We start from the raw sequence: 15,995 nt of genomic DNA, 5'->3' as shown, positions 1-15,995 counted from the left end.
GTGGTAAAAATTTCTACTTTAATGTCCATCAACGGCGAGAATTTTGATTGCGTTTGCGACCGAATTTTTGAATCTGCGGAATCCAAAAAAGAACAAAAACATTAATAATTGATTGCATTGTAATCATTTTATTTTCAAAAGGTCTGAAATATCGAAATATTTTACCATTATATTGGCTGGGTATTAGTGTCGTCTAATTGATTATTCTGATCAAATCGTGTGTCTGTGTTAATTATATTACTAATTTGACTCGGTTATACAAAGCGCAGATGAAGTATTGTAAGTAGGTATTGGTAGAAGACGTAAATCGTAAATCGTACAAAAACAGTATTAAATCGTAACTATAGTTTGGTGCCTAGTTGGGTCTGGCTTAGCCGAATATCTTATCGAAGCAGGCGTGGCAGTAGGGCTTGTCCTTTTGCTCCTTGAACGTGCCCTTGTTCAGCTGCTTGAGACAGAAGGCGCACACAAAATGTTCCGGATGGAATTTCTTGAACATGGCCGTAATGCAGCGACCCGTTATGGGCTTCGAGCAGCCGGCACAGAGCGAACCGCGCTTGGCATGATAATGTGTCTCGCAATAGGGCAGACCCTCGTGGTCAAAGAACGAGCCACCCTGGAACGGTTGTCGGCAGTCCTGCGAGACGATATAAAAGACAAAATTCACGATTAGTTGAAATATCTATGTAATAATATGTAAATGTTACTGCGCCATATTCCGCAAGTGCACCTGCATGTAATTAAAACGAAAGAACTAACATTTTGGATGATCTATTATGAGGCGAGTGTGTTTTAATATTCGTCGCTGCGAACGGGCCAAATAATGCTAATTACACCATAAATTAGGAAAGCCCACGTTCCTTCACACATCTCTCAGACGTGGGAACATTTTGAGAATTCTGAAATTCTGCAAATTGTGTGAAATTTTACAGCCCAATTACAATTTTGTCAAACGAAATATTGAAATGATTATTGGCAGATGCTTTTGTACAAAACATTTGACATTCACGTTATTGAAAAACAAAGGAAAGCCAGCATATGATCGAAATGATCAATTTTGGCACATTTTGGGACGCAGCTTTGTTTTTTTTTTTGGTGTTTTGGAAAAACATTTCTACAGCAGCAACAACAACAACAACAACAACAAATCACATTCATTTGAACAATAACATTTTGCGCACGCTTTTGGCCCAGCTCCAAGGCACGACAGATATAGAATACATACGAATAGATAAATGAAAATAAAAATATAGATTATAAAATATGGTGCTGGCAACAATTAAATATATTGCCTTGGAAAACACAGACAGCCGCCGAAACGAATGCGACAATAATTCTAGCTATGCTTGAAATTAATATCCTAGTAGGTTGCCTTATGTAATCCAATCTTTCTGCTTTAGCTTACTTTTATACGATAGTCTAATGGAAATGGCTGAGATAGAGAGGGAGAGGCTTTACGAATCTCGGAGATTACTTCAACTAGGTAGGATAGAGAACTATTATATTGTTATAAGGCATATAAATAGTCAGAGAAGGGGAACTTCTCGAGCCAGCTTCCTAATGATATAACAATGAATAATCTTAGAAAAAGAAAAGGATGCTCATAAAAATGTTCTGTGCCAATAGACTCAATGAAGGTGTTCAACTGAAGCCTCCTTTACTTGGTCTTAAGTTATCTAATCCTTCTGAATTGCACTATAAAATCTGGGAAGGAACAAGTTTATAAAACATTTATAGATTTCTTAAATTCTCAAGTCAAAGTCAACAGCTTTAAAAATATTACATTGAAATGTTAGATTTATCTAAGTGATCCTCTGATCTTTTCAAATCGTATAATACTCTCTTCCCAGAAAGAAAAAACAGCTGCATAGTTTGTTTAATTCCTTGTAAACTATTATTTTGCTTTTATATTTGTAACAGGGCCAACAATATTAAATAAACACAAATCAGAATCTTTGGCATTTTCCAGCATTCAAATTTGGCCCTGATATATTTGTTATATGGAATTCATTTAAACGGAATTTCTATCGCATTTGAAAGAAAATCTGTTGAAAATCTATAAATATGCATACTTCTCAAGATATGCATTCGTTTTATTTATTTTTAGTTAAGTTGCATGGGAAAATGACAGATAATAAGCGCAGATCGGGACTAAACTCTAAAGAGTTCAAATAGCGCACAGTTTCCATGCATAAAGTAAACAGTGAAAGAAATTATTTACATATTTGAGAATGTGTTATAGAAATGTACTCGTGAGTACAAGCGTTTTATATATATACATATATATATAAAAATCATTTGCTAATTTTGTGTGTGTTTTGTTTATGAGCGAAACGTCAGCAACGAAAATAGTTTCCACTTAGTTAAAACTGACCCCGCAGCTGCGCAGGGGGGTCAGGGGGCGTTGCCGCTAATCTAATCCCAAAACCTATGTAGCAATATTGTAAATTGTTTGCAAAGAACAACAAAATCAAAATTGAAGGTCAAGGAACGCGACATGCGAACATTCCCATTCCCATCAAGGTCAAGATCTTGACACTGATCTTAACTTCTCGAGAGGCGTGGCTTGGGCTGGCTGGATGGGCCTAGTTTATAAAACTGGCCCACAGCCAGCCAAGTGCCAGGCTCGAATTAGATGTTTGATGTTCTTTGGGTTTTTGAATTCTATTTTTTTTTTTTTTATTTGTTATATTTAATTGTTAAAATTTTATTTACAAAAACAAATTACAATATTGCTTCATAAATGTTTAAATTTAAAAAAATACCTAAAAACTTAACGCTAAATTGCATATAGAAAAGCTCAACAGTTTTAAGGGGCGTGGAGGTACTCTAAACAGGGGCGGGAGACATGGCCGTGGCCATCATAAACACGGTTAAGCGTGCGGCCCGGGCGGCAACAGCCGACCTGCCCAGTTGCCTGGTGGTCAGCCGTGTCCAGAACCCAGTTAAACCGCCGCCTGTGTGTTGTGTGTGGTGTGTGTTGTGGGTGTGGTGTCTGCTCCTTTAGATATTGTTGCTGCTGCTGGATGGTTGGAGACAGCGAGACACAGGTGGCAGGTGGCAGGTGGCAGCAAGTCGCGCCCCGACAAAATAAAAAGATTTTCACATATTCAACGAAAATAGCTCAGAGAACGTGTGAATAAAGGCGATGAGAGCAAGGAGAAGAGAGACAGAGAGAGCGAGAAGGAGAAAGTGGGACGCAGCTGCCGCTGGGTAAACAACTATATGCAGATACAAATTGTATCTGGGCGGGGGCTATTTTCGGGCTGCTGAACTTCAACAAGTTGTTATTGTTGCCGCTGCTGCTTCTGCTGCTTCAGCTGCCTCTGCTGCTGCTGCTGCTGTTGCTGCTGTTGGTGGCGCCTATTCCTCCTCATCGACGCCCACACATTGCGGACAAACGGGCTTGCCCTCCATGGCATAGAAGGACTTGCCGCGCACGGCCTTCTTGCAATCCTATATATATATATATATATATATCATATACCATACAGATGGATAAAAGAACTCTTTAAAGTTAGGCAGGGGTTGAGGCTGTTACTTACCCGGCAGACAAAGCAATCCGGATGCCACTGCGAGTTCAAGGCGGAGATGTAGTTCTCCATGATGGCACGGTTGCAGCCATTGCATTTTGGCGCAAACATCTCAAAGTAATCGTTGCGGCAATAGGGTTTGCCGTCGCGCTCATGGAAGCCATCCTCGCCGAACTGCTGGCCGCACTGGGCGCAGAAAAAGTGCTCGGTGTGCCAGGTCTTGTCCAGGGCCGTCACGCACTTGTCCAGAATGGCGCCGTTGCAGTAGGCGCAGCGCGGACTGAACAAATTGTGGTAGTCGGGCTCGCAATACGGGAAGCCGTCGCGCTCAAAGAAATTGCGTGTGCCCAGCTCCTGGCTGCAGTGATTGCACGTAAAGTGCTCCGGATGCCAGGTCTTGCCCAAGGCGGTAATCACCTGGCCGACAATCGGTTTCTCGCATGCATTGCAGCAGCCCTTCTGCACTGTGTTGACACCCTGGCGACTCATATTGGCCTGCAGGTTGCCTAGCATAGAATCCAACTGATCCTCGCGACTATCCTCGACTATTGTCGTCTCCTCGATCGTTTGCGTCAGATGCGCCTGCTGTGTGCCCCGGTTTGGCTGTGCGTAGTCCGTCACCTGCTGCTGCTGCTGTTGATGCTGTTGCTGATGATGCTGTTGCAGCTGTTGTGCTGTTCCTGTGCTCGAATGCTGCCCGCTGCTGCTACCGTTGCTGACCTGCCAACAAAAAACAAACAGTGCGACAAATTAGTTAACTAGTCCATCTGCTCGATTATCCGTGCCTCTTACGTCGTTGCTCGATGTGCTCGGCTCGACTGAATTCAACTTTATGCGCGCGCCAACAGAATAACTTTTGCTTTTTGCTATACCCCAAAACGCCTCAAAAATTTTTCTTACAACAAATTGTTGTACGTGTTGCCTTTTGTTGTTGTTGTTGTTATTGTTGTTGTGGATTTGGTCTGTGTCTGTGTGTGCTTCGTTGCGCACGACGCTCTCCTCATAAATACGCGCCGAGCAGCATTTCTAGTTGACGTAGTTTTTGTTCATTGCCAAAAATACGAAAAGCCAAGCAACAACAACAATAAGAACAACAACTACAACAACAACAACAACAATTCCGATTTTCTTTTTGAATGTCTGTCTGCTGTTATGTTTTTCATATTTGTATACGGATTTTGCTTGTGTTTCTGTTTCTGTTTCTGTTTCTGCGTGTCGTGCGAGTTTCCATTTCAGTTTTCTTTCATAAACTTTGCATATTCTCTGCCGCTGCGCTGTCAGCTGCCCAAACTAACCTAGACGCCTAATTGAGTGCTATACTTCTGCGCATGAGTGAGTGTGTGTGTGTGTGTGCGTGTGAGTGTGAGTGTGCGTGTGCATGTGTGTGCGTGTGTGTGCTTAGCTAGATATCTATCTAAATAAACAGGGACGTTTCAGCACCAAGGAGGGCTTAAAAACAGTGCTCTTATCAACACATAATTAGTTAAGCCAGTGTTGATCAATGAACACGCACACATGCACATATACACATATGCAACACTCACACATGCACATCGGGTGTGCGATCACACTTTATGGAAGATGCTTTCTTGAATAACTTCAATGTTTTTAGTACGATCTTAATGAAAATTTAAGGACTTAAAAAGCATATTCGATTTTTTCCATTTATATCAAATTAAGGTCCGAGATATAGTCTAAAAACCATTTTGAAACAATTGATTTTTAACTAATTGAAACAGAGGCAGTTCTCGATCGTTCTAAGTTACATCAACCTAAGTCCCAAGTTTATAGTCTCTACCTTTTGTAGTTTTTGAGATCGACGCCTTCACAGAGAAAGACACTCGGATATAGCTAGATAGACCCGGCTGTTGATGTCCAGCAAGAATATTTACACATTATGGAGTCGGAGCTGCCACCTTCTGCCTGTTACATACGTTGCCAGAGACCATTTACCCAATTTTAATTAGTTCAGGGTATACATATAAATATGTTCACATCAAAGATGGTATCCTTAGCTCAAACTAGGTATTTTTATCTGCATTTATCCATAAGTAAATAAAGAAAGCAATAAAACAAATGTTTTGCATCTGATGACAGAGATAATAAATTTCGGATTTTAAGTCTAAAGATCTAATTTATTACAAGATCGACACTGTTCCATTCATTTGTACTGAAACATTATATGCATTTTCAAGAATCAAGCAAGGATCAAATTTTTGTCTCACTTTATCATTGAGTTCTGCAATAATGCCTGCTTAAGCAAAGCGCCCATCGTAGAAGCAACCCTCAGTGCGCTACTGAATCCGATTGGCTTTCAATTTGATTTCTTTTGGCGTTGGCGGGATTTTGGGGCTATTTAAAGAAAAAAAATGTAGATACGTCTGCGATCAGAACCTCGTTGGGGCGCTATAAAACTGAAAGCTTGCCGGTTGGCCAACAGGATTTCCCCATAAAAAGCGCAGGGGCACGTTCCCGCAGCTGGCACATTGGCACACGCCGAACAGCAAAGATGCAGAAAATTCGGCTGCAGGTTGGGCTAACGGCCGGCGGCACAGGAAGATGCCAAGAGGAAATTTCGATCAATGAGCGGGTTTTGTGAATGAGGCGAACGGGGCAGACAGAACGGAGCGGAGCGGTAAAGACCCACAGACAGACAACAGATTGCCCATACGGGGCGGCAATGAAAACAAAAAAAAAACAAACCGTACAATATTATACAGCGTTCAGACAGAGCAATAATTATAGACACATACTTATACAAAGATAAACTTGTGTATAGCCAAATGAAAGAATATTAAAAAACGTGTTCAAAAATAGCCATGCAAATGATTTGCAATGAAAAGGCTGAAAAATAAATAGAAAAACTATAACGAGCGCTCCGTGGAAAAAGTGTTGACAGTGGCGACCCAAGAGGGGGCCGGCAGCAGTTGCGGGGGCGACACCATCTGACTGCCAGTGTCGTGTGGGCGCCCCGAAAAGAGCCCAGCCGCAGCGACCAGTTCTGTGTTTTCGGAGGTGCCGTGTGCAATATTGTTTATATATTTATCGTGTATTTTATATTTTTCGCCTTTTGCACACACACACACAGACACACATACACACACACAGAAGAGGCCAATTTGATTTTCATATTTATCATCTCTTTGCGGCATATCAACAAAAGTCACGGACACGCCGCGACTCGCAACGACGGCAAAAATTGGAAATGATATTAAATAATTAACAGACACGGCCACACACACACACACGCACACACCCACACATATGCATGCACACTTTCTCTATGATCATTCGTCAATGACATTGAATTAAAATATTTAATAGCCCGCCCCTCCGCCCACTCTGCTTTTTGTGACCATCAAAGAAAATCTTATGCACTTAGTAATTAATTATTAATTAATTAGATGTAAAGAATGTGGCTAATTAATTGCATTTCAGCATGATTTGCCAAAATTGAAAGGTTGACCACGATTCCAAGCCCGGACCCCGACGTAACCCAATATATGCCAAAAGTCAAATCTAAATCAAATCTAGTCTAGACCAAAATAGGCAACAAATAATTAAGCAACTTTTCAATTAGAAGTTTGTCGCATCTTAAGCAAATACTGCCGAGAAGAAAGAGATAAAAGCCCCGCCCCTAATTTTTCTACAATAATATATTAGAGTCTGATACCCGTTATGTCGATCATTTCCAATAATATATATACTCTTCCAATATATATACTCAATTTGAAATCACATTTTGATCACATGCTAGAGCTTGCTTGAGATATCTTAAAAAACAGAAAAACATTTTATGCATCAATCGACAGTCCCTAAGGCAGCCTTGCACTACGTCTTTCGATCCAAAAGGAAGCTTCAGTTAACAATTCGAATTCGCCAAAAAAAAGCTCTTTATTGAAAATGCGCTCTTTAAATACTTGAAATGTGAAATTCATAATCTCGCCATCAGATGCAAAACATTGTTCTATTGCTCGCCGAGTTATGCGGGTGGAAAATCAATTTGGCATCTTAATCTGGCAAAATTCACGTAAAAATGGTTCCCTCCAATATCCTATCTAGGTCAATATTTCCTACCCCCATAGCTCGGTCAAAACTCATCCGATTTTCTCGATGTTTAGCTTTTTTTATCATCGTTTGACCTCACGATTAGCATAATACACATCGAATCACTAAGAAGTTAAAGATGTTTATTTCATTTCTAGGAATCTATCTATCCCAAGCTAAACGAGAAAGAAAGGCTATCTTCGGCACGCCGAAGATCTATTTCCAAAATAATAAATAGTTCTATTAACAATATACTTTTAGACATTCGAGACAAAGGCACAAACGGTAGGACGGACAGACAAAGCTCATATAAATATTGTAAAAAAATAAAAAGGCTATTCTAATTAATCAGAAGGACACTCAAAAGTACTCAACTATATTTCACAAAGTGAGGAAAAGCAGAGCACGAATTAAGAAATTGTGAAAAACTTTTCAATAATATAAACTCCTGCTTTACGCACACGAAATGTTCCATTTAGTACTGTTTCCATTTAATGGATAATTTCTGTTTTATTATGCACTCAAGTTAATTACTTCGACAAGCTGTCATATGGCTGGCCCCAAGGACACCCGCAAATGAACTGCATGGGAATTCAGTGGGCCTTGACACAATATGGAGAATATACTTATAAACAAATAACTGGGCAGCTGCCCGGCTGTGAATGTTTTGTCATATATGGAACGAGCGCGTGCTTGTCGAGAAAAAATATGACAACAAAATGCAGAGCACATCTGCTCAGATATATCATCATCATCCATCCGTTGTATACAATGTCAGTTCGTTTCTAAAAACAAATGTGCGGCAAATGTAAAAGCGCAAGAAAAATATTAAAAACCCCAAAAATTATACAAATACATAATCAAAAAGCGGAAACCGCCTATGGCCCGGTCTGCTGCCGGCTGGGCACATGGTTCGTTTATCGTTTAGAATGCAAAATTGGCAAGTTTTGTTTACTTTATGGTTATTGATTGATTGTTTTATGGACCTAGAGATACCCGTTAAGTATTTATAGGGAAATTTATGGGCTTTTACCTTCGTGGCAGCGTTTGCATTATCTCTCTCTCGAATGTGACATTATTTGAGATCATATATATATACATACATATAAATATATAAGCGAGACCGTAAAGTATGAGAATTTATGCAGCTTTTATAGGTTTCACCTTCAATTTTATTTAGCATAAGTCAAAGTCAAGAGCTCACCGGGTATCTAAGGGAATAACACACAGGTATAACTACAGGTTCGGGTTAGCATCATTAGATTTGCTTGAGCGACATGCGTCACACGATTTGACATGATAAATTTGTTCATTTTATAGTTTTTATTAACATTTTAAACAACTTATATACGAAATATAGACTACAAACGTTTCGGTTCCGCTTTGTTTAGTGCCAAAAATATCACAAATACAAGGGAGCCTTAGATCTAATAAACAACTACATATATATATTTAATTTTCTCTAGCGTCAAATTTTCTCCTGACACTTTTTCAGTGAAAACATTTGGTGAACTGCAACGCAGTTAACGAGCAAAAATGTGTTAGTCAAGCATATTTCGATATTAACTAGCAGATACCCTACTAAAGTGAAAGTGGCACAGGATGCAAAAACGACAAGAGTATTTCATTTTTGAATTGTGGGTAAACACTTTCTTTGTAACCTATTTTTCAAAAGTACAGATAGACATTCAAGTCTGAGCTGCTTTTCGCAGTTACAATTTCATTGATACCCTTTTTAGTGAACTCAAAAGAGTACAGGGTAAAAAGTGCCTATAAAATATACATTTTTATATTATCATCATTATTATCATGCATACCATGATGAAACAAAGTTAACAACAAGTTTACAGATTGGAGTCTAAGGCTACGAAATCTAACTTATGTGACATAACATATATATACATACATATACTGAATATATATATATAGACTACTCGACCGACTGATAAGTTATCCTCGCACACCCAGACTGTAAGAGGTACTAAGCTGAATAGTTTACTGTAGTAACCTTCGGTAAAACAGAAGAGCGATAACATGAGGTCTGGAAATTTCACCCTTCAAACTAACAGAACATGATTGTAGGGAACTTTTTACAATTCGATCGCCATCAAATTCATTTTCAAGATTATTTGCATATATAAATATGTCCATCTCTTAAATATGCGAAAGTTAAACTTTCGGTTCTATGCTATAGAGATCTATCTGTATCTGTAATTGTATCTGTATCTGTAATTGTATCTGTAATTGTATCTGTAATTGTATCTGTAATTGTATCTGTAATTGTATCTGTATCTGTATCTGTATCTGTATCTGTATCTGTATCTGTATCTGTATCTGTATCTGTATCTGTATCTGTATCTGTATCTGTATCTGTATCTGTATCTGTATCTGTATCTGTATCTGTATCTGTATCTGTATCTGTATCTGTATCTGTATCTGTATCTGTATCTGTATCTGTATCTGTATCTGTATCTGTATCTGTATCTGTATCTGTATCTGTATCTGTATCTGTATCTGTATCTGTATCTGTATCTGTATCTGTATCTGTATCTGTATCTGTATCTGTATCTGTATCTGTATCTGTATCTGTATCTGTATCTGTATCTGTATCTGTATCTGTATCTGTATCTGTATCTGTATCTGTATCTGTATCTGTATCTGTATCTGTATCTGTATCTGTATCTGTATCTGTATCTGTATCTGTATCTGTATCTGTATCTGTATCGTATCTGTATCTGTATCTGTATCTGTATCTGTATCTGTATCTGTATCTGTATCTGTATCTGTATCTGTATCTGTATCTGTATCTGTATCTGTATCTGAACCGCCCAAGCCACGCCCGCCAAAATACGCGTATATTACACAAAATGGAAAGCTTCTTAGCTGTAAGTGCTATAGTTTGGAACATAGACTAATGTTGTCAACATATACACTGCTTACAACAGTTTATGTATATATTCACCCTTGCAGAAAATTTTTTTGAAAACTAAGTTTCTAGTTTATTTCGCCTGGTCATGATATGATGCTCCAATAGTTGCTTTGCAGTATATTTAACCAATAACCAGAATCAGGATTTTCAAATTGTAAGCTTAATTGGTAAAGCCAATAATGATCTTGAAATCTTGAATGTAATAAATGTCACAAAAATGGTTATCACGGTTTCTTTTAAAGTAACAGAAACTGGTACCATTTTAATCGCTGTCAATTGTGTAGCATACTTTCGGGAGATGACTGTAAACATCTACCCTTTGTCAATTGATGTTTATAAACAATGTGTGAATCTTTCCAGTTTCATGTTGGCTTACCTTAAAGTCCGACAAGGATGCCATTAAATCATCCAGCTCCTTGGTGGCCTGCGATGTGTAGCCTTGATGCTGAGGCGCAGGCGCCGCTAGATTTGGTGTATACGAATCTTTTTTCTGCACGATCTGCTCCTCGATGGAACCAACTATACACAAAAGGTAACTAAAGTTAATAAATTGAATTTAGATTGAAGGCACTTTACACAGTACCTGGTCCATCGGGTCCCGAGAGTTTTTCGGTTTTCGTTTCGCGCACCGTGATAGTCACATGTCGTCCTGGCGTGGGAGATTTGTGTGCAGATCTTGAGGGAAAAAGGAAAGGCATGATATTAAATGCAATTAAGTAATAACAAAAGGAACACCTACCCATTGGGTACAGCATATATGTGCGCGTTGTCCAACTCATTAAGAAGGCTATCGACAGTGGGTCGCTCTTCCACCGAAGCGTAGCTGTTGAAAGTGTTGTATTTGGAGACGGGCGAGCTGTAGTTAGTAGGCACCTCTACTTCAGCTGAATTAAAAAGAGAGGGAGAGATTAGTATGCGTGTATTTAGTCTACTTAAGCCCCTACTCACCCTTACGCTCTCCGCCGCCATTATTGTAACGCGCATGCTGCAAGTCCTGCAGAAGCGAATCCAACTCGGACAAACCGGAGCTGTTCTGCGGCAAGCCCTGTCCATTATTGTAGCCTGAGCGTGGCAGCGAGCCGGTGCCTTGATGCGAATAACCATTGTTCTGGCTGGAGCCATTGAATTCGGCCGCTGCGGGCAAGCGCGTCTCCGAGCTGTAATGTTCCTGATACTGCATAAAAAAACAAAAAGATTATCAACTAAATTCAATGCTAAACTCTTGCCACTCACCACTTGCGGCTGTGCCTTGCCCCTCAGGCTGCCATAGCCAGGCGTGTTGTCAACAAATTGTTGTTGCTGCTGCTTGGGCTGGACAGTGCCATACTGCGGCTGCAGCTGTGGCTGTGGCTGTGGCGGCTGCCCCGGCACGCTGTTCTGCAAATCCGCAAGGAGTGCATCTGGAAAAACAACGAAACACGTTTAAGTATTACTGCAACATTTTTGTGATGCAGCCCATAGACACCCAGATTATCGTAGTCGCCGTAGTTAGCCATGGCCAGACAATGACAACCGCCTAACGTAACTCCTCTGACGCATCGCAAACTGATAGCTGCCGTCTCTAAATCAAATGTTTCACTTTGCCTTATTCATATATCTTGGCCAAAGCTACAGATAAGAAATCACCAGCGAGTATGTCAACACATATTTTTGCCTTTTGTGGGGCTTTATCAGCGGACTTAAGGAAAACTTCACGTTTTTGGGGCTTTTATTGTTTAACAAGGGTTTGTGTCCCAACTAAGCCTTGTGTGTAGAATATGGTTCAAAGCTTTTAACCTAACTATGTGGTTTACCTACTTCCCTCGATTGACTGTCGTGGGAGCATTTATGTAATGTAAAAATATTAAACAAAATAAATCCGTTCTGAAATTAGCTACACAAAACGTAAAAGGCGTATATGAAATTCGATGCTAAAAGACTTTTGCTTAAATGAATCGAGCCTCGAATCTAAATGCAAACAGCCCTCAAATATAACCCAAACCTCAAGGAATAATCATTTAATAATAACAAAATTTTCCTACATTTGTAAAGATAGTTTCTAGCAGCTAATGATTAACTTTGTATTTTATAATTAACTCATTAAACTTTTGATAATTTAGGTATGTAACTGCCGAGTTATGCTTAAACATAACAAGTTGTTTATAAGCATAAGTAGAGATAGCTATAATATACTCGTTCTGCGTATGAAATAGGAATATATATATATATTCTTAATTGTGTCTCTAGCTATTGCAGATATTCCGCGTTTGACGACAAGTATATGCCCTCCCTTTAAGCGCTCGAATATGCTTTCTTCTGTTTTAAGATACATTTTAATTTTCAATTTACAAACTAGCTGAATGTAGAAACAGGTGCTTTTGCTGAACCTCTGGGCAAGGATCGGTTCACGGAGACACAAAAACTAATTTGTTTCGTTGTGGCGAGACACCTTCAAGCAATAGGTATTTGTCGAGTCTATCAACTGACAATGATCATAGACATTATAAGTTATTGGATTTTTAAAATCAAGTCAAGGCCGTTGACCCCTATTTGCAATTGCATTCGAACTTGACCTTGGCATTAGAACTCTGCCGCCTAACAATCTGGCCGCAGCCCACATTCAAAGTCACGCACCTGGCAACATGGACTTACCCAAGCGTCTCTCGAACTCGCCCACTTTGAAGCAGTCGTTGAGGGGCGTGCTGTGGAACGACGATGATATCAGTTTCGAAGACATTACTTAGCCCAAAACGAAAAGATGGCCAAAATTGATGAAGAAGCTGAACGGGGCACAAACACGGTTCGGTTAGTTCCTTTAATAGAAATGTTTGCGTAACTTGGCTAAAAACTTAACAACAACAACAACTGAAGCAAATAGAGAAATTTAAACTAGCCGAGTTTGAGCAAAGCCAAAAGCTGCATGAAAACTCAATCGGAAAGCAAAGCCAAAGCCATCGACTCCCACACTGCGCCCATAATGGTCATAAGCAGTGTGTAGAGACGGCGGAGGGGGAGGGGGCGGACCGGTGAGGTGTGAGGGGGAACGGACAGACAGTAGACGAGGTCTACACACAATTTTTTTTTGTTTTTGATATGTTTCTCGTGGGACGAACTAGTCGAGCGAGCTAAAAATCACACCAGGGCACGAAATATCGCATATATGATGATTATATAAATATATAAATGAATTCGCGTGTGTGTGTGTGTGTGTGTGTGTGTGTGTGTGTGTGAGAGTGTGCCTCGTTGAAAATATATTTGATCAAATTAACGTTGTTTGCATTCTATTTGGCTATAATTTGGCTAAAAGCAACAAACAAACAGGCCAGAATGTGCTCCAGTTGCAGATGCTCGACGTTGAAATACCCTCTACCCAAATACGATATGCCATAAAAAAAGAATATTGCGACTGTACTTCTTCTTGTCCTAGATGCAAACTCTAAGAAATGCATTCATAAATTAAATTTGTATTTGTTGATCGATAAATTACAGTGCTTAAAGATGGCATAAATATGTATGTGTGTATATTCCAGAAACAAAGGGTATATTTCTTGCCTTGTGTTCCGAAGAAAATTTCTAGTTTTTTTAATGCTATTTATTGCTGTAGAGTATAGGGAAAGGGTATTGATCCTTTTTCTTCGAGAAATTTATATTCCCTGAGAACACATTATTGCAGATTTGCCCCACTGTACCCATATTTATAGGTTACACGGTGTACAATCAACAAAGGCAGGGCACAAAATATGGCAAATGACTTGGGTTGGGTTCGATGCAGGAACATCTCAGCTGTCTTAACTGTCACTCGTCCTCATTTGACCCACCCAGCCGAAGCGATAAAAGCGAATACAAGACTACAAGACTTAACACTGTCCAACACGAAACATGACAGCCAGCGATTAAGATATCAGACATCAAAATCTAACAAATCATCAGTTTGTTTCTTTTTTGGCGTCGTTTCTAGCGGGGTTCAAAAGTTAGTGCCACCTGCAATTGGGCCAAAGCCAACATAGAGAAGGGAAAGTGCTCAGATCGGATTGAGTGAAAATCTTGAGTTATGTAAAGCAAATAGTTGGGTGAAAAAGTGTGACGGCTTTTTTTTGGCAGCCGATTTATTGTGAATATTATAAAGACGATAAGGGGACAGGGCGTGTCCGGGGCAGAGAGGCTGATCTATATTTAAAAGAGTGTTTCGGTTTTTGGAAAATATCAGGCAAATGGCAAATCGTTTCGCAATTTGCTTAAAAATAATTCGAAAGGAACCGATCCAAAAAAAAAAAAATGGGGCTTCGAACATGTGGTTGTCTCTGAGGAGTGTCTGTCTGTATGTATGTTGATACTCTGTGCGCCCTGCCATATGGCTATTGGCTGTGTGTTGGTGTTGGGGAGAGTGTCTAAAAATAGAGCTGGCAGGGTTATCAGAGCGTCGCGCTTCAGTGGGTCAACGTCAAGACTGTGGGGCCAAGAGAATTATGATGGAAATGACTCGGAAAGTGACATGAATCTTTTTTTCGTTCGCCATGTTTTGACTGTAAATTATTGTTTTAAGTGTCGCAACGGTATTAAGTTCAATTTCAAAGATCATCCGCTTGATGATCTATAAAATGATATTTGCTCTTAAAAACGACAGATTAAAGAGATTAAATATTTGTGCATCTAATTTATAGCTAACAATGCATATAGAAACTTTTAAGTTGTCAATATATGAACATATATTCAGGATTAATTTATCATCTAAGAGAAAAGGAAACAAGTCCATTAGAAAACAAAGTTATCGCATTCGGAATCAATTTACGAGAATTGGGTTTTCTCAGTTAACTCAGAAACGCCAACTGCAATATTTAAGATCATTTAAAAGCCATTAAATGCCAACGACAAAAATGCAGCGAAGCTGACAATTTCAACTATTGGTTAACATTATCTTCAAATTGTTTCCATCAAAATGCAATTAAAATCAATTAAAAGCGCCCAATCAAAAAGAGAGAGAGAGGGGGAGGCAAAAAGAGTGAGAACATCAATTAAAAGAGCATTCGCAGCGAAGTTATACAGCTGCAGTTAATCAAAACGACAACAACGTTGGCTGCGCAGGCTAAGGACAAAGAGAGCGAGTTTCAATAAATTGACATAGTTGGGGGAGTATTGACAGCTGCAGTCGGCATCAAACACGAACGCCAGACAGCTGTTATAATGGCGACCGACGGCTTGCACATTGCACAAAACGGAGAGCGAGTGTGCAGATCAAGAGAGTTGGTGGCCGAGCGAGAGGGAGCGGGAGAGAGAGAGAGAGCAAAGTGCGCAGAGCAGGTCAAGCAGCACGCGCGTTTTGTTTGTGTTTCTTAAACTTTTTTTAACGTTATGCTCTTGACTGCGCTGCTTCAACTGCTTCTTCTTCTTCTTCTTATTTTTCATCGGACTCTGGCAATTGCTGTTGACATTGTTGTTACATATTTTTGCAGCTTGCGGCTGTCACTTTCGTTTTCATGTGAATCACGATTGTTGTTGTTAATTTTGTT

General features: G+C 39.6%; 1 protein-coding gene across 7 annotated transcripts in view; it reads right to left on the bottom strand.

Moving 5' to 3' along the window:
* Positions 1-116: 116 nt before the first annotated feature.
* LOC115763526 (leupaxin) overlaps positions 117-15,995 on the bottom strand; it is a 27,263-nt gene continuing 11,384 nt past the window's right edge. For 2 of the 7 annotated variants that reach the window (XM_030706135.1, XM_030706136.1), the window contains exons 2-8: positions 11,743-11,909; positions 11,458-11,683; positions 11,249-11,393; positions 11,093-11,184; positions 10,886-11,028; positions 3,546-4,253; positions 118-637 (exon numbers count right to left, since the gene is read on the bottom strand). In XM_030706135.1, coding sequence (XP_030561995.1) covers positions 371-637; positions 3,546-4,253; positions 10,886-11,028; positions 11,093-11,184; positions 11,249-11,393; positions 11,458-11,683; positions 11,743-11,909 — 1,748 coding nt within the window. In that variant the 3' untranslated portion in view covers positions 118-370. Of the gene's footprint in view, positions 638-2,717; positions 3,457-3,545; positions 4,254-10,885; positions 11,029-11,092; positions 11,185-11,248; positions 11,394-11,457; positions 11,684-11,742; positions 11,910-11,974; positions 12,030-13,140; positions 13,278-15,995 lie in introns of those variants that run through there. The other 5 variants (XM_030706131.1, XM_030706132.1, XM_030706134.1 and 2 more) reach the window with 5 other exon arrangements.

The sequence above is a fragment of the Drosophila novamexicana genome, unplaced genomic scaffold (genome assembly GCF_003285875.2).
Source record: "Drosophila novamexicana strain 15010-1031.04,08,12 unplaced genomic scaffold, DnovRS2.1 tig00000739-arrow-arrow-pilon, whole genome shotgun sequence".
Classification (NCBI taxonomy): Eukaryota; Metazoa; Arthropoda; class Insecta; order Diptera; family Drosophilidae; genus Drosophila; species Drosophila novamexicana.
The sequence above is the reverse complement of the archived record's forward strand: the minus strand, read 5'-3'. Positions and strand labels throughout refer to the sequence as shown.